Here is a 22,623-nt window from a genome sequence, read left to right on the forward strand (position 1 = left end):
CTATGGCGGAGTTCCAAGTCTCACAGTTTTCCAATCTCCTGGCCAGCTACTGTCAATTGCTCACTCTTTGTGAGATCCCACTTGTCCACTCTCGACTTTGAGAACTCATACCCAAATGAATGTTGATCTCCCCCACAACAACTATACCCTCCTGTTGCTCAACACCCTTAATTACTACTCACACTCAGACCATGGATCAGAGGTGGCATCACCCACATTCCCAACAGTGTAGTGACATTCTGGGAGGATTGTGCCTGGGTCACCATGATTTCAAGACACAGTTGCTGAATCTCTTCACCTGAAAGGGAGGAAGGGGGAAGAATATCTGTAATGCAGGTAGGTGCCTCTTGTAACTCATGTTTAGGTTTTAGTGTTCCCAATAACATAGCTAAATGTAAAAGAACTTTCGTATGATGTCTAACAGTAATGGAACTTCAGCAAACCATAAAGTATTTCAAGAGACGTTTTTAGTTGTGAAGCAAATGAATGTATCTACTGGATTAGAGGCCTAAGTCTTGGGACTGGTAAGAATCTTGAACTAGCTTGGCAAATTTCTCTTACAATGTCCAGACAAACCTAAAGACTCAAATACTATTATAAATTTGAGAAAATTCTAGCTAAAAATTTCATTTCTGTTTTTTTTCTCCTCTCCACCTTGGAATCAGCACATAGACAAATCCAGATCTGGAAGGATTTAAAGAGGTCACATTCTCTAATGATCCAGTCTTTTTTAAGCCTGATCCCCATCAGCAGATACATCTTCCTAACCTGTCAGGAAGCATTTAACAGGAGGCTTCCTGTGTGCTGTTTTGCATCTGTCAGGAATTCTCTGTTCCTTATTAATTCCTGAATATTCAGGAATTAAGAGGAGAGGCAAGCCTCTCCAGGGACTGAGGAATCCAGGGATTTCCTTTGTTAGTTTTTCTATACAGTGATAAGTACCCTATTCCTTTTTATGAACCATATGGTAAAAGTGGTTATTTACAACTCTCTCTTTCATATGGATGACCTCATGTTTTCTTGATAACTTGTAAGTTTTGATTTTATCTCTGCTGAAAATAGCTATCTTGTAGTATAAATATCTACACAATGTTGAATAAAACACCTTTGCTCCATCAGAGCTCTGGTCCCCGTGTCTTTCTTTCTTTCTCTCTCTCTCTCTCTTCCCCTCTCTTTTTTAGGCTGGTCCCCTGGAGCACAGAGGCTCTCTGAGTTCACTTTCCTGCCTGGGCTTCTAAGACTCTCTCGAGAAGGCACTCTGCGCCTTCACCCCATTGAGAGGGCGCCTGAGGCCTTCGTGAACAGAGCAAGCCCCATGAAGGGGCTTTATTGGCTTTCTGTGTAAACCAAGGAATATTAGCCTCTTTCTCTCCTTTACTTTCTTATCATTGACTCCGGACCACCAGGTTCCAGTCCATTAAAGGACCTCAACACTAACCAGGCCTTTTCTTCTTTCTACTAAAATACCAACGTCTTCAACATAGCACATAAAAGTGGGGAGGGGCAGGGGAACATAGTTTTCAAATGAAATCTGTGGATATATAGTATGGTGACACCATATCTTACATAGGATTAGGTTCAAATGAAAGCATTCAAATGAAAAACTGTGTTTAGTTAAAATCGTCTTTGATTATCCTGTAAATTGCACATAAATTATAGTATACAAATCTTTTTGTATATCATATGTAAGTAAGCACCTACTGTAAATAATAGAGCACTCATGCAAATAAACATATATATAATCCATAACTTATAGCACTGTTAAAGTTGTTCTCGCTCCCTCTTTTTTGGAGTTGGGGGTGCAAATATTGATATATGAAGCTAAATTTCCATATGCTAATATGCTAGCTCCATCACAGAATTTTCTTTGGACAAACAGAGGTGTGCATTCCCTTTACCTCTCACCACAAAGTACCCGGGATAAACAGAATAATCTGCCTACATCTAACCTCTGGAATTTGTGAATATGTTCCCTTGCTTGGCAAAGGAACTTTGCAGATGTGATTAAGGTTAAAGACCTTGAGATGGGGAGATTATCCTGGATTATTCAAATAGACCCATTAATCATATGAATCCTTACAAATGGAAGACCTTTTCTGCCTTCAGAGAATCGGAAAGATGACAGCATGAGGATTCTTTAGCCCTCTGCTGCTTGTGCTGAAGACCAAGAAAGGGAGCCACAAGCCACGGACTGGGCATCCTCTAGAAGCTGGGAAAGGGAGGGGAATGGATTCTTCCCATTTCAATCTGCTTGGACTGCTATAACAAAACACTCCAGACTGGGTGGTCTGTAAACAACAGAGACTTATTTCTCACAGTCCTGGTGGCTGGAAGTCCAAGATCAGGGTGTCAGCATGGTTGGGTGTCTGGTGAGAGCCCTTTTCTGAGTTGCAGTCTACTGGCTTCTTTCTGTGTCTTCACAGTGTGGACTGAGGAGTTTTGTGGACCTCTTTTATTTATTTATTTTTCTGGTTGGTTTTGGTTTTTATTAACAGCTTTGTTGAGATACAATTCGCATAGCATATACTTTACCCATTTAAAGTGTTAACAGTTCAGTGATTTTTAATATATTAACAGAATTGACCATCACCACAATTTTTAACATTTTCAACACCCCCAAAAGAAATGGCACACCTTGTAGCAGCTACTCCTAAGTTTTTCCAAATCCCCCCAACTATAGGCAACCACTAAACCACATCTGTCTCTAGACTGGTTGGCTGGGGGACATGACTATAAACGGGATCATTATGTGCTCCTTGGTGTGCAAACTAGCTCTAGGACTATAAGGATCAGGGAAGCAAAAGTCACAGCCTGGGAATGTTTGCCCTGCAGAGATGGAAAGTCCCGAGGGCAGGGAAGGCTACTGGTGTGCGGGAGTGCACAGGGGCAAGGAGGAGCGATGGGAGCTGCAGTTCCTTCTAACCCAGATCCTAGAGCTTCCAGGTGGAACACGTTAAGGTCCTGGGGGCCTGCAGTGGCCACAAGGGTCCTTTATCTCACCTTCCCTGTCAGCCTTAGCTCCGGAGGGCACAGTGTCCAATCAATTCCACAAACAAGGAAAATAGATCCCTGCTTGATGATCTGCTGAAGTTGCAAGCCATCCAGCTTGTGGCGAGATGGGCTTGACTCTCCAGCCTGCCAGGTGAAAGCTCGTCTGACCACATACCCTCCAAGAAGGCCCACCCCTGGAGTCCACTTAATTCCCTTAGCCGAGAGGAGGGTGCTCAGTTCCACATAGCCTGCCATCCTTACCCAAAGGACCCTGCCATGGCATGATTCAGCCTTGGAGCTGAGGGCTCCTGTCTCCTTTCAGCCAGGAAAGTCCCCACCCTTGGCAGATCCCTGGCAGTTACCACACAGGCCAAGTAATCAAACTCCTGCATTTTATTCTGTGGAAAGCCCCGGCCCTACCTAGCCCTGACCCTGTCTCCAGGGCTACCGGAAGGTAGAGAAGCTCCGGGTGCTTGTGCAGGAGGCGTAGGGCACAGCCCAGGAATGGATCTGCAGGGTGTGGAAGGTGAGGGGTGGGTTGGGGCCCAAGGAGCCTGGGTTCAGGGACTCAGTGTGAGGCTCCATGACAGTCATGGGAACCGCATAAGACAGCATCTGGGGCCGGTCGTCCTGGCGTCTCACCGTGCCCTTGCCCAGCAGGTACAGGATGCAGGAGAGAACGTCAGCACTGCCGCAGGTGGACCCCCTGCCAAAGTTGCTGACCAGGCCCCTGGGAGGACACGGGCCCTTCTGCCAAGCCTCCAGCACCAGGCATACAACCTGGCTGACGTGCAGCCCCTCGTCCCCATGGGCTTTGAGGATTCGGACGATGAGGCAGTTGAGAAGGTTCCGTCTCTTCTCCAAGTTCCGGCCCTCTTCGTCCTCAACTTTCAGGTATGTCTGAGCTGGGATGAGCCACACGTTGCCCCTCCGAGGCCTGGGTTCCTCGCTGCCGTCTCGAATCTTGAGCAACCCTGCTGGGGTGTCCTTTGTCTCATCAAGGTCCAGGGGGCCCCTTGAGGAAGTCAGAGGCCCAACTGCCTGATTCAGCATGTCTGGAGGGAGCCCCGAGAGGGCCAGCAGACTCTCCACAAAGACCGCCTTCAGCTTGTTGAAATGCAGCAGCAGCCACATCTGCATGGTGGACACATGCAGCATCTGGTCCCCAAACTGCAGCTCTGCCCGGCCCAGCCACGTCCACTGCAGTCGCCTTTGCGGGCCACTCCAGGGCAGGGCAGCTCTGACACTTGTTGTAGAAGTTGGAGTATCAGTTCAAGGTGCCCCTCAGGTAGGCAGGCAGACAGGTTCTGGGGTTGAGCGTGTGGCAGATGGAGGCGGTGGGCCAGCAGCGCGGTGACAGGACGAGCACAGACACTTCTGGCATCGCCCCTTCATAGTAGAGATCCTCTCCTACTCCTCCTCCCCCGCCACGCTGGCTGTTGCTGCTGCTGCCAAGGCCGCAGCTTCCAGCTCAGCTTCCTCCCCAGTCCCTCTCTCATGGCCCCTGCCACTGGCGTCACGGCTCACCTGTATCTTCTTCTCTGTGTCCTCCAGCTTCAGGAGTTCCTGATCAAGCCGCTGGAGCTGGTATACGTGGAGCTGGTGCTGCAGCTCCTCTGAGGTGCTCAGGCTCTGCAACATCTGCTGGGGGAGGCGGTTGGGGAAGCAGGGGCCGATCTGCTCCAGCACGGCCCCCTCCCGCCAGCTCGAGCCCACGCCCAGGAGACGGTCCGCCATGTAGTGCTGGTAGTAATGCTTGAAAGTAGTGGCTATCTCCAGACCAGAGAAGATGAGGATGGTTTCCAGGCATAGCTGCAGTTGGGCCAGCATCTCCATTCCCCGTGCCCCACCGATCCAGCTGCCCTGGATCCGCTGGTCGATGTGTTGGGCAAACTGCTCGCTCATGTGGCCAGCTCTAAGGAAAGGCAGCTTCAGCAGGGCACCGGCACAGCCATTCTGCAGCGCCAGCAAGAAGGCTGCCCGTGGCCCAAACAGCTCAGAGCTCACCTTCTGCAGATTACCGAAGTGTTCACAGTAGTGGGGCACAAAGTCATCGTCCTGCCAGCATGAGGTCAGAAAGCTGTGCACCTGCTCCTCCACCACCGCCCGCCAGCAGTGCGTCAGGTTTCTCATGATGCTGCTGGGAAGCCCCCGGGTGGCCAGGGAGCTCCAGTCGTGGCTTCTGTTTCTGCCCTTGGGCCGAGGCGAGGCCGCCACCAAGTGGGGCGCTTCACAGGGCTCCATGTGCACCAGCAGGTGGGTGATGCGGCACACCCAGGAGGAGAACGCTGCCGCGTGGCTCTGCGGGTTGTGGGCAGGCTCCTGACACTCCAGGTACTGGTCCAACAGCCAGCCCAGGGGGCTGACGCCTTCTTCATCAGGGCAGGTGATGTTCTGCACCAGGGGGCTGACCAAGGCCTCCCAGTAGGTCTTGCCCAGTGCCTGGGCGGCCTCTTCGTCAGGGAGGAAGTGACTAGCAAAGTTCTGCTCGTGGCGTAGGGCCCCGTTGAGTCTGGAGCTCAGGTGCAGGAGTCCCCTGTGGTCCTCCACGATGTCCTGGCTCCAAGCCTGCGCCCGGACCATGTAGAAGAGGCGTGTGTGGCGGCACAGCTGCTCCCGGAACACCGGCCAGAACGTGGGCTTGGGGCCCAGGACCTCCAACCCCCAAATACACGTGTCAATGCCGCCCTGTTGGCAGCGCTTTATGCGGATCTGGATGATGGGCCAGATGCGGCTCAGGTTCTCCAGGAGGACCACCTGGCTGGCGGAGGGCATCACGTTCACTGAGTTGAGTTCCGTGTTAAGGGAGGTGGTGCTGTCGCCCCCGAACACCACCACCCTGGCCGGCATGTAGCTCAAGTCCTCGCTAGCCACCAGAAGAGCCAGCTGCCTGATGAGGATGCCCTGCTGCATGTGCAGGGTGATATGGTGGGAGCCGGCACTGCCGTTGGACTCCCAGTAGGTCTTGGGGTTGCGGTCCGTCAGCTTGCTGGCCCAGTGCAGGTTGGACAACACCTCCACCTTCTCCCAGCACTTGTCCTCCTTCACCTCCATGCTAGAGCCCTAGCACAGGTATCTGAGGAACACATTGAAGAAGGGGATGTTGATGGGGTGGTGGGTTCGTCTGTGGTCTTCAATCTGGCCCAGCACCATCTGGATACAGCCTCCCAGGATGTTGGTGGTGAGCTTCCGGTAGAGGTGGGCATGCTTCTCACACTTGAATACCATGTCCCGCAGCTCCTGAGCCAGCTCCAGCTCTCCCAGGTGCTTTTCCAGAGCCTTGGAGATGGCATCCCGGGCTCCCAGCTGATTGAGCACCACGGCATAGTCCCTGCTTATGGAGGCCAGGCGGTGCAGGAAGAGGATCAGCTCCTGGAGCACCTCTCGGTCAGTGTTTGGGGACTGCAGGCAGGCCATGCAGGTGTCCATAGCTTCATGCCAGGGGAGCAGTAGTGCCTCAGGGAAATCCACCAGCTGCATCAGGATTCTCAGAACAGCCAGGTGCAGGGGCTTGTTGGCGGCAGGAGTGTTGAGGCTCCGCATGAGCACGAGGAAGGGCTGGGGCTGCCGCTGCAGTTGCAGGAGGAGGGGCTTGGCCTCTCCCTGCCGGGGCCCCCTCTGAGTGGAACGCTCCCTCCAGATCCAGGAAGACTTTCCCAGCTGGACCGAAACCCTCTGCCAGATGCTGCAGCAGTGTGTTGGAGCCCTGAGTTGGGGCTTCTTTTGCTTCCACTCTGGCTGCGTCAGCTGATTCCTGAGGCTGGGCCCAGGCTTCCAGTAGGGATGGGTGGGCCGGCTGCCCTGCCAGGGCCTCAGGCCGTACTTCCTGTAGACGCGGCAGTTGAGCACATCCCTGAGGGCTCTGTTGTCAAGTCGCTGTGGCAGAGCCAGCAGCAGGTCTTGGGCCACCTCCGTGGGCATAGCCAGTTCAGCCAGGATCTCGTCATCCAGAACCTCCCTGTCCAGGTTCTCCTGAAGGATATGGAGAACCTCCTGATGGTTGGGGCCATCCAGCTTCTTGAAGAAGAAGAGGAGCTCCCACCACTCGGCCTGGGTCAGGTGTTCACTCTCCTCAGTGTCCTCGTCCGCAGGCCACACGTAGGGCACAGCATAGAGCTCGGTCATGGGCTTCCAGTGCCAGTACGGCAGGGCTGTACCCATGGCTGCACTGACCACTGCCCCCTGGTACTTATAAGCAGCCTCAACCATGTTCTCAATGTCTTCCTCCAAGCCCAGAATCTCCAGCATGTGCCAGTACAGCCAACAGGTGCGGCCTGTTGACTCCAACAGCACCTGCACGGGGGCACGCCATTGTTGCTCTGCCGGAATTTGCCCTCGTCGCCCACGCTGATCTCATAGTCATCCAGCATCCACACTCGCATGCCCGGCTGCAGTGCATCCCGCGTGTACAAGGCATAGGTATTGCCACTTGCGAACTCAGAGCGAGGTCAAAACCTCCTTGACCTCCTGCAGGAAGGCAAGGCCTGGGCAGATGGGAGCCCTGGGCCCTCATCCACCAGCTGGGGCTGGAAGATGGAACTGGAGGGCTATCCTGAGGACCCCTGTCTGCTCCAGGCCTGGTCCCAGCGCATGGCCTGCACCAGCTCTGAGATCAGCGTGCCCACAGCCTTGCTGAACTCCAGCTCCAGGCGACCCCTCTCCCCACTCAGCTCCTCAGGAGTGGAGTGCGGGGCTCCTGGTTCTGCAGCAGTGTCATTCAACTGATCCAGGAGGAAGGTGACATGCAAATAGCGCTTCACCAGGGAGAAGAGCAGCCTTCCTGGGACCTGTGGAAGCTGAATGCTCTCAAAAGACAACGGGTGTTCAGAGAGCATGGCCTGTGCAAACAGTGCCAGCAGAGCACAGCAGCTGTCAAAATCCAGGTGTTTCTCAATGGCCTCTTGCTGGCTTAGTGAGAAAAGGATCTGGTTCCAGGTCCTAGCATCATGGGAGGCCAGGGTTTGAATCATCCAGCCCGCGCTCCAGCGAATCGATAATTGGGACTGCTAAGCATGTGCATGAGCAAGTCCAGGACCTTTGGGTCTTTGAAGACCCCGGTGAGGGGCTCAATGCTGGCATAGGCACTGAGCATGTGGACAGTGTGGAGCAGAGGAGCGGGAGGAATAGTGCCCACACATTCCTCCAGCTGCCGAAGTGCCCTCTGAATCAGAGACTTCATGTCGGTTTCCATCTCCCCCAGCACGGATTTGTCCAGTGCTCCAGCCTCCCCTGCTGTCTCCTGGGAGGGCCCGATGACCTGGCCATCCTCACCCAGCATCTTGTGGCAGTTGGCATAAATTTCATCATTGGACATCCATAGCAGGATGTGCTCAGCCTTGCAGTCCACGTGGTTGGAGCCCCCTTCCCCATCATCCCCACGCCGGAGGATGAGCCAGAGGATCTGGTACTCAGGATGCCCATCATGGCCCACTCGCTGGCGGATCAGCTTGTCCGGATAAGCGTGCAAGTCGGGCCCCAGGGGCACCCTGAATTCCCTGTAATGGAGTTCCCCCACCATCTTGGTACCTCAGAAGTCGATGGGGGTCCCAGCATGAGGCCTGTCCTTCACCAAGCTAGGAATGTGGCACAGACGATGGCAGCGGCACTGGTGGAGATTTGGGCTCTGCCTGGGCCCCCAAAGGGGTCGAGGTGGACTGTGGACCTCTTTTAGAAGGACACTAATTCCATTCATGAGGGTTCCTCATGACCTAATTGCCCTTGAAGGACCCACTCCCTAATACCATCACACTGAGGGTTAGGATCTCAACATATGCATTTTCAGGGAACACAAACATTCAAGCCACATCACTCCCCTGGGCAACAATGGAAGGAGTGTTGTTCTGCTGATACCCTGATCTTAGTGAAGTGAGAACTATGCTGGATTTCTGACTTACAGAACTATAAGATAATAAATCTGTATAGTTTCAGGCCACTAAGTCTGTGGTAATTTGTTACGGCAGCAACAGAAAACTAATACAGCATCCCATAGGGCATTTCGTTGAAACCTGGAGTTCTGGAAGTGCAGCCTGATAACCATCAAATCAGGCTTTCTGTGCTCTACACTGCACACCCAGCAACATGCACATCTCAGTCAAGTACTGTTTTGATGAGTGCATCTGGTATGTCTTCAAATGTCCTCCTCAGCTATTTAAAAAGTGACTCAATGAAGTAACCCAGCTGTCCCACCCAAGAAGGCAAACCTTACATTCCCAGAGGTCCATTCAGTCACTATCAATTGTGACCCCAAAAATCTCATTTTCTATTCAGGTCACAACCTAAAAGCAGAGTCTGAAGACCAAAAAACACATGATATTTACCAAAGTTTAGCCTCATAAGTGGAGAGAGGAGAGCAGCCCAGTTCACAGGAGGATACTGGTGGTTTTCTCCAACAGTTGCTATGGGTTTCATCACAACTTTGAGAAGGGAAGGGGGCACAGATTCAGGGCCTGCAACAGAAAGGAAAAAAATAATAAAACACCTCAATAGCATCATGAAAGTGAAAGATGCCACTTGCCCTCCTTTCTACTCATTTCAAAGGATTTGGTATCACAGCTTCAGCTGTGTTCAGGCTTTCAATTCTGTGCCCTTAAAGTCAATCCTACTTGCTACAGACTTTGCTCCCTCTATTCTCCTTTCTCTTATTTGTTTTCAGTCTTTCCTTCTTGTCTGGATAGGAATGTTCCACATTGCTAATTAACTCTCTTCCATGCTCTCGCATATCTTTTCATTGAATTTCCTAAAAAGAGTAACTTACTTTATGTTACTGCCTTATCTCTCACTCATTCCTTAATCTACTTCCAGAAGAGGAGATAATTACTGCCACTCAGGTCTATCCCCTTCTCAGGATAAGGGTCACTTTGGTCCCTGTGGCTCTAAATGGTTACACTCTGTCCCATGCACTCCTTGCTGCTGCTTCTCCTCAGCTTGTGCCGTGGCTGACGGTAGGTGAACACACAAAATAGCTAATCCATACTTTAACCAGCTATCTAAGACACAGCACCATGACTTTAGTGATAAATTCTTAAAAAAAAAATTTTTTTTTTTCAGGTGGGAGGTAATTTGAAATTGAAAAAATCAGATGCTCTAGCAGTTTTGAGTGGAGCCATAAGGTAAAGCCAAGGTTGGAGTAGCCAGTGAGGATCATGAAGAAGTGAAGTTACAAGGAGGTCAGAAATGATGTATGAAAAACTAGGAGACCAAGAAGGAGAAGTAAAAGCAGCAGCAGGATCAATATAGGCAGCAGAAGGCAAATGAGCATTAGCAGAAAGAGAAGCAGAATTAACAAAAGGGGGAAAAAAAAAGCAGGGGTGGAGTCAGAAGACAAAGCAGCAGACACCAAAATAGGGGAAAGCCAAGATGAGGGCAGGGTGAGCAAGAGGAAAACTGCTACAGAAAGTAGTGTGGGAAAAGGAAAAGTACAAGAGAAAGGAGAAGCAGAGGCAGGAGAGCAGCAAAATCAGCAGACTCTGAAAAGTGGGAAAGCAGAAGTGGGCACAGAGTCAGCAAAAAGAGAAACAGGTGCTGAAAGGAGAAACATGGGAAAAGGAGAAGCAGAGGCAGAATAAGCAGAAGAATCAGCAGACCATGAAAAGTGGGAAAGCAGAAGTGGGCACAGAGTCATCAAAAAGAGAAACAGCTGCCGAAAGGAGAAGCATGGGAAAGGAGAAGCAAAGGCAGAAAATGCAGAAGAATCAGCAGACCATGAAAAGTGGGAAAGCAGAAGAGGGGACAGAGTCAGCAAAAAGAGAAACAGCTGCTGAAAGGAGAAGCATGGGGAAGGAGAAGTGCAGGAGAAAGGAGAAGCAGAAGCAGAACAAGCAGCAGAAGCAGAACAAGCATCAGAATCAGTATATCATGAAAAGTGGGAAAGCAGAAGTGGGGACACAGTCAGCAAAAAGAGAAACAGTTGCCAAAAGGAGAAGCATAGGAAAAGGAGAAGCACCAGAGAAAGGAGAAGCAGAGGCAGAACAAGCATAGAATCAGTAGACCATGAAAAGTAGGAAAGCAGAAGTGGGAATAGAGCCACAGAAAGAGAAACAGCTGCTGCAAGGAGAAGCATGGGAAAAGGAGAAGCACCAGAGAAAGGAGAAGCACCAGAGAAAGGAGAAGCACCAGAGAAAGGAGAAGCAGAGGCAGAACAAGCATAGAATCAGTAGACCATGAAAAGTGGGAAAGCAGAAGAGGGGACACAGTCAGCAAAAAGAGAAACAGTTGCCAAAAGGAGAAGCATGGGAAAAGGAGAAGCACCAGAGAAAGGAGAAGCACCAGAGAAAGGAGAAGCAGAGGCAGAACAAGCATAGAATCAGTAGACCATGAAAAGTAGGAAAGCAGAAGTGGGGACACAGTCAGCAATAAGAGAAGCAGTTGCCAAAAGGAGAAGCATGGGAAAAGGAGAAGCACCAGAGAAAGGAGAAGCAGAGGCAGAACAAGCATAGAATCAGTAGACCATGAAAAATGGGAAAAAAGAAGTGGGGATAGAGCCACAGAAAGAGAAACAGCTGCTGCAAGGAGAAGCCTGGGAAAAGGAGAAGCAGAGGCAGAATAAGTAGCAGAATCAGCAAACCATGAAAAGTGGGAAAGCAGAAGTGGAGACACAGTCAGCAAAAAGAGAAATAGTTGCCAAAAGGAGAAGCATGGGAAAAGGAGAAGCAGAGACAGAACAAGCAGCAGAATCAGCAGACCATGAAAAGTGGGAAAGCAGATGTAGTGAAAGAGCCACAAAAAGAGAGTGGCTGCTGAAAGGAGAAGCATGGCAAAAGGAGAAGCATAGGCAGAATAAGCAGTAGAATCAGCAGACCACAAAAAGTGGGAAAGCAGAAAAGGGGACAGAGTCAGCAAAAAAAGAAATAGCTGTCAAAAGGAGCAGCATGGGAGAAGGAGAAGCAGAGGCAAAAGAAGAAGCAGAGGCAGAACAAGCATCAGAATCAGCAGACCATGAAAAGTGGGAAAGCAGAAGAGGGGACAGAGTCAGCAGAAAGAGAAATAGCTGTCGAAAGGAGCAGCATGGGAGAAGGAGAAGCAGAGGCAAAAGAAGCAGCAGAGGCAGAACAAGCATCAGAATCAGCAGACCATGAAAAGTGGGAAAGCAGAAGAGGGGACAGAGTTAGCAGAAAGAGAAACAGCTGCTGAAAGGAGAAGCATGGGAAAAGGAGAAGTGCAGGAGAAAGGAGAAGCAGAGGCTGAACAAGCAGCAGAATCCGTAGATCATGAAAAGTGGGAAAGAAGAAGTGGGGATAGAGCCATAGAAAGAGAAACAGCTGCCGAAAGGAGAAGCATGGGAAAACGAGAAGTGCAGGAGAAAGGAGAAGCAGAGGCTGAACAAGCAGCAGAATCAGCAGACTATGATAAGAGGGGAAACAGAAGGGGAGACAGAGTCAACAAAAAGAAAACCAGCTGCAAAAAGGAAAAGCATGGGAAAAGGAGAAGCTAAGGTAGAAAAAGCAGCAGAATCAGCAGACCCTGAAAAAGGGAGAAATAGATGTGGGGCAGAGTCAGCAAGGGAAAGCCCGTTACAAAAGGAGCCTAGAAAAACGGGTGGTGTATGCAGAATCAGCAAGAAACGTAGAACAATTAGCAGAAGTTGAAAAACAGGGAGAAGCAGAACCAGAAACAGAATCAACAAAAGATCAAACAAGTGAAGAAATGAGAAGCATAGGGAAAAAGAGAAACATATAAAAACGGACAGAGTTTGAATAGACATTTTCCCAAAGATGGTACACAAATAGCCAAAAGAGATATGAAAAGATGCTCAACATTACTAATCAACAAAAAATGCAAACCGAAACCACAATAAGACATCAGCTTATAAATATTAGATTGGCTACTATTTGAAAAAGAAAAAAAGAGTGAAAAGAAAAAAATAACAAGTGTTGGCAAGAATGTGAGGAAACTAGAACCCTTATACGCTTTTGGTGGGATTATAAAACAGAAGAACCATGATGGAAAACAGTAAGATGACTTCTCAGAAAATTAAAAATAGACCTACTTTATAACCTGGCAATCCCACTTTCAAAATTGAAAGAGTTTCAAAGAGACATTTGTATGCTTATATTCGTACTATTGACAATAGCCAAGAGCAACCCAAATGTCCATTGATGGATAAGTGTATAAACAAAATGTGATATATACATAAAGTGGAATAGTATTCAACTTTAAAAAGAAAAGAAATGCTGTTATATGCTATAATGTGTCCTCAACTTTGAGGACACTATGCTAAGTGAGATAAACCAGTCGCAAATAAGACAAATGCTGTATCAGTTCAGTTGCTCAGTCATGTCCGACTCTTTGTGACCCCATGGACTGTAGCACGCCAGGCTTCCCTGTCCGTCACCAACTCCCAGAGCTTGCTTAAACTCATGTCCAAGGAGTCGGTGATGCCATCCAACTATCTTATTCTCTGTCATCCCTTTCTCCTCCTGCCTTCGATCTTTCCCAGTGTCAGGGTCTTTTCCAATGAGTCAGTTCTTCGCATTAGGTGGCCAAAGTATTGGAGCTTCAGCATCAGCCTCAGTCCTTGCAATGAATATTAAGGACTGATTTCCTTTAGGATTGACTGGTTTGATCTCCTTGCAGCCCAAGGGACTCTCAAGAGTCTTCTCCAAGTGAAAAACATGGAGTGAAAGTGAAAGTTGCATCCGACTCTTTGGAACCCCATGAACTGTATGGAATTCCTAGGCCAGAATACTGGAGTGGGTAGCCTTTCCCTTCTCCAGGGGATCTTCCCAATCCAGGGATCGAACCCAGGTCTCCCACATTACAGGCAGATTCTTTACCAACCGAGCTATCAGGGAAGCCCGTTCCTCTCCAACACCACAGTTCAAAAGCATCAATTCTTGGGCGCTCAGCTTTCTTTATGGTCCAACTCTCACATCCATACATGACTACTGGAAAACCATGGCTTTGACTAGATGGACCTTGGTTGGCAAAGTAATGTCTCTGCTTTTTAATATGGTGTCTAGGTTGATAATAGCTTTTCTTCCAAATGCTATGATTCCACTTAAATCCAGCAAGTAGAATAGTCAAATTAACAGATAGAATGGTGGTTACCAGGATCAGGGAAGGAAGGAAGGGTAGTTCTTGCTTAATGGGTACAAAGTTTCAGTTTTGCAAGATAAAAACATTCCAGAGATTAGTTTCACAATGATGTGAATATAGTGTAATCCTATATAAATGTATTCTTAAAAATGGTTATGATGGTAAATTTTATGTTTTTTATACTTTAAAAAAGTTAGAAAAAAGGGGGGACTTTTGGTTTTCAGTTCTACATGTAAGAGCTTGGCAATTACCACTCTATTATAAACGTAAAAAGCTAAACAGACGGAAGAATCAACAACTCTCTTGGATCCTTAAGAAAGGGAAGAGCACAGGGCAAGATGTTGTCTCCAAAACCAGAGAGACAAACAGATGGATACAGGGAGTCATGGCTTATCTGAGCAGAAACTCAGAGTGGAGAATGCTGCTTGAACAGTGCTGGGGCAGGAAGATCTGAACTACCTTTTGTGAAATGCTGGAGGCTCTATGTAGACAAGTCCTATGCCAACAAATTTGATAACCTAGATGGAAGCTATCTACAGACTCAACACAATACCTATAAAATTTCAACAACTTTTTTTGCAGAAATGGAAAAGCTGATTGTCAAATTTATATGAGATTGCAAAGGGGGCCCAAATAGTCAAAACAATTTCAAAAAAGAAAAACTTAAAGGACTCACACACATACCAATTTCAAAACTTACCACAGAGCTATAGTAATTAAAACAGAGTGGTACTGGCAAATCTAAGGATAGACATGTATTAAAAATGGAATAGAATTGGGAGGCCAGAAATAAACCCAACATTTATGGTTAACTGATTTTTGACTAGGGTGCTAAGAGCACACAACAGAAGAAAGAAGGTGTCTCTTCAACAAGCACTGCTGGGATGACTGGATATTCACATGCAAATAATGAAGCTGGATCCCTACTAATACTAATACCATACAGAAAAACTAACTTAAAGTAGATCAGTGATAATACAAGAAACTATAAAACTCTTGGAAGAAAACATAAAGATAAGTCTATTGATCTGGTCATGGATTCTTAGGAATGACCAAAAACATGAGCAACAAAAGGAAAAAAATAAATTGGATTGGGGGTGATGAACACTGTTCTGTAATTTGATACTGGTGACAGTTGCATAATATTGTGAATGTACTAAATGCCACTGAATTGTAGACTTTAAAATGGTTACAAGGGTAAATTTTATGTTATATGTATTTCAGCACACACACACAAACACAAAAGAAGAGAAAGGGGTGAAGCAGTCTTTGGGATGAAAGGCAGGATCCATGATACGATGCAGCCCTGGCAAGGTAGACAGAAAGAGCAAGATGAAGTCTTGATGCCTGATATCTTCCTGCCTCTGATACTCTGAGGGCTGAGAATAGTATCTGTCCTTGTATTTCTGAGAAACCTATGAATCCTTGCAGTAAATATTGAGTCACTTGAAGCGAGTCACTGTTTTCTATAATAAAAAGCACTATAACATAATTTCTATCACTGCCTACACTCTTTTACTCATAGGTTCACAGACTACTTATGCATTGATGACTAGTAAACACATCCTTCTAAGCCAGGCCTTTCTCTGATGTTTAGGAACTTCAGCTATCTCAAGGATCAGCATGTTTTCTTAGTCGTCACCAACAAACCTCCTTATCTTTGCCTCTGCTGACTTGGGAAGGTAAGACTAGTAGTGTGCTTTTCAGTGCTGTTTGTCTCCCTGCCAACAAACACTTTTTTGCTTTTTGAAAATGTTAAAAGCTCAACACCCCTGCCACTCTTCTATGCTGTGTTACCAGTAACTGAAGCTTTATTTCTATTCCACCTTGTGATGTAATACTAGGAGTACAGGAGATATTATCAGGGAGTTAACTATTGCTATTACAAGGAGAAGAATTTCTTACCGAAAAAAAGTAAATATATTCATAAACATATTCACTTATTCAGCTAAGGATCTACTAGCTACCAGACAGTGGAAACTGTGTCGAACATGGCAGAAGAAGTCACCGTGGAGCTGACATTCTAGTGAGAGGACAAACAGACGAGGAAAAATCAGGCGTGCTTAAAAAAAATGCTGTGATAGGAATTACCTGGTTGGGTATTCATATAACTGTATACTGAATATATACACGTGGTGACTGTCCACACACAAAGTTGGTTGCAAACTGGGGTCTTTGATTTCACAAAACAACAATAACAACAACAAAATTTAAGATGCTTTTTGGGGGACTTTTGGCTCACAATTCACAGAAATAGTCTGATGAATTGGCAGATAGTGTAGTGACAATCTGGGCATAGAATTATTCTTCTGTCCTATTGAGGACATAAATCCAGTTCTATATTGGAAATCTTTTAATTCATAAGCAGATTTCTATTAAATTTTTTCTCAGATCAAGTGTTTTTATAATTATATAAAATTATATCCCAGTTCCTTCTACAGAATTCACTAGGAAATTTGAACTTTCCAGAGGATCTAGAGAATCAGGGAAGACATTAAACCTGTCCTCTAAACCAGGTCTCAATGTGAAATATGACTATTTTCTAGATCCTTTATTGTTTAGGGGCTTCCCTTGTGGCTCAGCTGGTAAGAAATCCGCCTGCAATGTGGGAGACCTGGGTTCAATCCCTGGGTTGGGAAGATCCCCTGGAGAAGGGAAAGGCTACCCACTCCAGTATTCTGGCCTAGAGAATTCCACGGACTGTATAGTCCATGGGGTCGCAAAGGGTTGGACACGACTGAGCGACTTTCACTTCACTTCACTTTTTGCTTAGACAATGAGCTCTCCCTTGACAGGACAACAAAACTTTCACCAGTACCTGCACATCACTGTCTACACACTTTGTATGTTGTTTCTACACTCTTTAGAACTGACCTAATATACAAGGTTCCCTGGTGGTGAGAGGGTAATAGGCAGGAAGGCCAGCAGTCTCCAAATGGAGGAAACAGGCTGCAAGCCTCAGACATTTCTTCTCTCTCTCTTAATTGGCAGGAGGAAACCAACAAGTGTTAGATTTTTTCCCCTTCTCTATACAAATTTAAAAGGAAGTATCTCTTAAAATTCTGTGTTGCCATGACGACACCTGGCTCCATCTGAACTTTTCTCAAACCTTGAGCTAACCAATGTGTTTTTCTTATGGAAATGTTTGTCTTAAGCTACGTTAATGAACTATGTCTTTACCCTAGACTCTGTCTTTCTTCAAGTCAGTTCCACCTAAGACTCAGAACCTATTTGACAAACCTGTATGTTTCACTCATACACTGTTCTCCTAATCTAATCATTTTATGGCCTGGGATGACTCACCTGGTGCCAATGTCATCTCAAAATGCATGTTGTGGGTGAGGGGCCTGGTGCCACTCTCAGTTTTGAGAAATCTCTTCTATAATTAACAGCTTGCTAGTAGGAGAAGGCAATGGCACCCCACTCCAGTACTCTTGCCTGGAAAATCCCATGGATGGAGGAGCCTGGTAGGCTGCAGTTCATGGGGTCGCTAAGAGTCAGACACGCCTGAGCGACTTCACTTTCACTTTTCACTTTCATGCATTGGAGAAGGAAATGGCAACCCACTCCAGTGTTCTTGCCTGGAGCATCCCAGGGATGGGGAAGCCTGGTGGGCTGCCGTCTATGGGGTCGCACAGAGTCGGACATGACTGAATCGACTTAGCAGCAGCAGCAATAGCTATAGAAGATCCAGCTAAAGACTAGCAGGGGGGCACTCTTTCTGCCCCCTTCTGATGTCTACGTCAGAAGCTTTCTCTATCTCTTTTATTCTTTGGTGGTAGTTTAGTCACTAAGTAGTGTCTGACTCTTGCGACCCCCTGGACTGTAGCCTGCCAGGCTCCTCTGTCCACAGGGATTCTCAGGTCTCCTGCATTGCAGGTAGATTCTTTACCGACTGAGCTCCAAGGAAAGATATCTATACTTTACACTTTAATAAAACTTTACTACACAAAAGCTCTGAGCGATCAAGCCTCGTCTCTGGCTCCGAATTGAATTCTTCTCTTCCGGAGGCCAACAATCCCGGTGTCTTTCGTGGTTCAGTAACAACCTTTCAGTGGCTCAGATGGTAAAGAATCTGCCTGCAATGTGGGAGACGTGGACTCAATCTCCGGGTTGGGAAGATCCCCTGGAGAAGGAAATGGCAACCCACTCCTGTATTCTTGCCTGGAGAATTCCATGGACAGAGGAGCCTGGTGGGTCACAGTCCATGGGGTGGCAGAGTCAGACACGACTGAGCAACTCAGTCAGACTGAGCGACTAACAAACAAAATATACAAGCAAGTGTCAGAAATGAGCAGAACGTGTCAGATGGAGCACAGAATATCCAGTAAGTGCTATCATATAATACATCTTCCACTTTTCAAAAAAGCAGAGAATTAGTATGGACTAACAGAGCTAGAATCACACAGAATTTTCCACTATATTTACAGGTTAATTCTGATACTAACTGGAATGAAAGAAATTATAGTAGATGTTAGGAATGGAGGAAATACGTGGTAGTTCTAAGCATGTGGGGGGAGGTATGGAGAGAGAGGTAGCCCTAAAGTGGGAGAACAGAGTCACATGGTTCTCTCCCCAGAGATCATCAGCATCAGACACAAGAACCCATACCTAGGATATGGGAATGATCAGTTCCCTTATTACAGAGCTCCGTCTTTCATACAAGTGCCTCAGATAAAAAGAAATACTGGAATGCGTTATAGACAATGGATTTGGAACTCAAAAGGCCTAACAGTACTTGTTAAAAGGATCCAGATGTTTTAAAATCTGGGTAAAGAGTTGCTTTAAATCCCTCACCCAGTTGACAGCTTCAAAGAACCCTGATATAAATGGCATATCCGAACATAATGCATTACAACAGGACCCATTATCACACATACTTTGGCTACACAGAGGATCCGATCTCAACGCTATAATGTATATGCATAACCCTTATAGGAAAAGTTTGGTAACAAGTAGGCTAACAGTGGCTGGTGTGTCTATGCTCCATCACCAGCATAATGTCCCTTATATAGTGTGGATATATCTTTACCTTCTCCATCTTTAGCACTGTTTAGAAGAAATATGTGTGTGTGCATGTGTGTGCGTGTGTGTGTATACATGATTAAAGCAGTAGAACAACAAATATTTGAAAACTGTTAACATGCCAAGTACTCTGTACTAAGCATTTAGGATTAAACACAGAAGCTCTTCCTGCCCTTGAGGAAATTACAGTCTAATGGGAAAGATGGACTTTAAACAAAGAATCACAAATAATTAAGCAGATAATTACACATATGTAAAGTACTATGAAAACATAAAGGAATGGATCACATAGCAAATATATACTAATCTGGGAACATCTGGGAATCCTCCTTTGCCTTCCACTGAGGAAAGGATGTTTAAAACAAGATGGAAAGGATGAGTAGGATTTTTCTAGACAAAATCCTTAGGAAACACAGGTAGACAATATAAAGACAGCAGGCATATTTTTGCAGATGCTAAGCCCCTTGCCAGGAACCACTATATAATCAAGATCAGTATAGTTCAGTTCAGTCGCGCAGTCATGTCTGACTCTTTGTGACCCCATGGACTGCAGCACGCCAGGCTTCCCTGTCCATCACCAACTCCCGGAGTTTGCTCAAGCTCAAGTCCATCAAGTCAGGTGATGCCACCCAACCATCTCGTCCTCTGTCTGCATTGCTAATCAAGACAGCTGTTGATAACAGTTGGTGATTCTGATGGGTCAGTCAGACATAAGAGTTGGTAGGATGTTCTGCCTTAGGACCAAATACATAGTCTGGTGTTACCAGAAACAAAAACATCCCTGAGCCCATGAGCACCAGGAAGGCTGCCAAGCAGGGTAGCTGCCCAGGGGAAATCAGGGCCCAAGAGAGAGACAGGCAGGTTTAGCAGGACTCTGGCAAATATATTGAGAATAACGGGAGCTGGGTTTCTTACAACTCTAGAGGAGGTTACAAATAAGAAGAGGAAAACGCAGAAGGAAATCTGTGATACTGGTTTGGAGATATTGGTGTAAACTCATGGTTTTTCAACACACATAGCTAGACACGAAAATACAGACATATGTGAGAGAGAAAGAGACGGGAGGGGAGGGAAGAAGAGAGAGAACAAAATTTCTAAGTGTCCACTGAAAGGGCCTAGGAACACTGATTAACTCAGTAGCAATGTAGTAATTTGTACTCAGATCTTGACTTCTAAATATCATTCTCCACTAAAAGACACTTGAGTCTTAGGCTACTACAAGTCTGAGGATAAAATAAGATGAACCTAGAACATCTTTGTGTGCCATAAACAAAAGGCACTCAAAGAATGATGAGGTTACCTCAGAAGGACACAAGAGTCAGAGGCTCTTATCTAATCTGGAACAATTTGAGGACAATTCAAAATAATGAATAACTGAATAATAATTAAATACAGTAGGAGTTTAGTGGTCCATATCAAAAGAAAGACAGAAAGAAAGAGTAAGAAAGACAGGAAGGAAGCACAGAAAGAAAGACAGGCAGGCAGCTTTTCCTTACATGAGAAAGTCTACAAAAAAATGTAAACGGGATAATGGAATTTTCTTTTTCTTCCTTATGGCTTGTAGGGTTATGTACTTCCCTGTGTGTGTGTGTGCTCAGCCGGGGTTGACTCTTTGCAACCCCAGGGTCTGTAGCCCGCCAGCCTTCCCTGTCCATGGGATTATCCTGGCAAGAATACTGGAGTGGATTGCTATTTCCTCCTGTAGGGGATCTTCGCGACTCAGGGATTGAATCTGCATCTACTGTGTCTCCTGCATTGGCAGGCACATTCTTTACTGCTAAACCATCTGGGGAGCCCCAAAAAGGAAGTCTAACATTTAATTAAAAAAAGAAACCACATCTCAAATGGTAAATACATACAAAAATGTTCATTCCTTCTGACAATGAATGCAAATTAGCCTTAAGGCATCATTTTATACCTGCCTGGCTTGTATTATAGTCATTTGTTTACCTAAATGAAGGTCTGCTTTGTAATATGATAACTAGAAAGGGTTTATTCTTTATTTGTTTTCTAAGCACTGTTATATAAAATGACTCATAAACTCATAATCCTTACAAAAACTCTAGAAAGAAGATTCAATTATTTTTTCCACTTTACAGAAGCAATTGAGCCTTACAGACTTAAGCAGCTTGCCTGAAGTGACACAGCTGAGAAGCCATATAAGTGGGCTATGAACCCAGGCAGTCTGGCTCCCAAGCTTTTAACCTCTGTGACAAGCTGCTATGATATTTACACAGGGCCGAGGTACTGAAACCTGATACAATCCTTCTGAAGAGCAATGAGGCCATGCCATCCTTATAGTCATCACATCCTCAGAGCCTAATTATAAATTGATGAGAATTTATCCTAAGGAAAGGTACATTCACAAGGATATTCTCTATTATGGAAACATTTTAGATGACCAATAAGGAAATGGGTTAATTATGATTCATCAACTTGACAGAACATTCTACAGTCAGTCATTTAAAAATGATAATTATGGAGATATATGGAAAATAGGGAAATGTTTACAATGTTAGGTTAAAGAATACAAAGCATATGTATACTGGGAAATATGTAAACATTGTGTGTACATAAAAGGAACAAATTAAAATAAAGTGATAATAGCTGTTAGAAAGGGCTTCCCTGGTGGCTCAGATGGTAAAGAATCTGCCTGCTATGCAGGAGACCTGGGTTTGATCCCTGGGTCAAGAAGATATCTTAGAGAAGGGAATGGCAACTCACTTCAGTATTCTTGCCTGGAAAATTCTAAGGACAGAGGAGCCTGGCAGGCTACAGTCCATGGGGTCTCAAAGAGTCGGACACGACTGAGCAACTAACATATGCCAAAAGCCATGGGATAATTGTTTACTCTTTCAAATATTTTTATGATGTTTACAACAACAAAAAATAGAAATTAAATACTCTTCCAACATACTCTATTAACACTAGTCTAGAGAGCGATGTAAGAATGCTCTTCATACTTTCCCAACCCTCCTTATGCAGGAGATTAGTGGTGATCACGTCCATTTACATGGAAACTTGTTATATATATAAAAGACAATAAAATAATATACATTTTATAATTCAATATAAACACATACACAGCTAGAGGACACACACTGGAATATCTATTGAGGCTATCTCTAGGTGGTGAGATTACAGGGAATTCTTTCTTTTTCTTCATACTGTTTTTGAACTTCATGTTATATACATGTTGCTTTGCTCAGTTGTGTCCGACTCTTCACGATCCTATGGACTGTAGCCTGCCAGGTTCCTTGGTCCATGGAATCTTCCAGGTGAGAATCCTAGATGGGTTGCCATTTCCTCCTCCAGGGGATCTTCCCAACTCAGGGATCGAACTCACGTCTCCTGAGTTGGCAGGCAGATTCTTTACCACTGAGCCACCTGGGAAGCCTGTTATACACATGTGTTCATTTCTAATAACTTCATAAAAAGAACTGTATTGGTAAGCTATTACTAAGCTAACCTATTTAAAAATAATATACTTTGGTAACCAACTTATAATTTCAACAGAAAAACAGGATAGCTTTCTCATATCATTTATTCTATACTTGGAGTTCACTAATTCTG

General features: G+C 46.0%; 1 protein-coding gene and 1 pseudogene across 3 annotated transcripts in view; both read right to left on the reverse strand.

Annotated features, from left to right (window-relative positions):
- Positions 1 to 22,623, reverse strand: part of FOCAD (focadhesin) — a 305,616-nt gene that overhangs the window by 20,575 nt on the left and 262,418 nt on the right. For both annotated transcript variants that reach the window (XM_027549147.1, XM_027549148.1), the window contains 2 exons: positions 9,309 to 9,437; positions 183 to 298 (listed from right to left, as the gene is read on the reverse strand). In XM_027549147.1, the coding sequence (XP_027404948.1) occupies positions 183 to 298; positions 9,309 to 9,437 (245 nt within the window). The remainder of the gene's footprint in view (positions 1 to 182; positions 299 to 9,308; positions 9,438 to 22,623) is intronic.
- LOC113896996 lies at positions 3,367 to 9,271 on the reverse strand (annotated as a pseudogene). The gene has a single exon (XR_003512208.1). The product of XR_003512208.1 is annotated as a cullin-7 pseudogene (transcript).

This window comes from Bos indicus x Bos taurus, chromosome 8 (assembly GCF_003369695.1).
Source record: "Bos indicus x Bos taurus breed Angus x Brahman F1 hybrid chromosome 8, Bos_hybrid_MaternalHap_v2.0, whole genome shotgun sequence".
NCBI classification, from domain to species: Eukaryota; Metazoa; Chordata; class Mammalia; order Artiodactyla; family Bovidae; genus Bos; species Bos indicus x Bos taurus.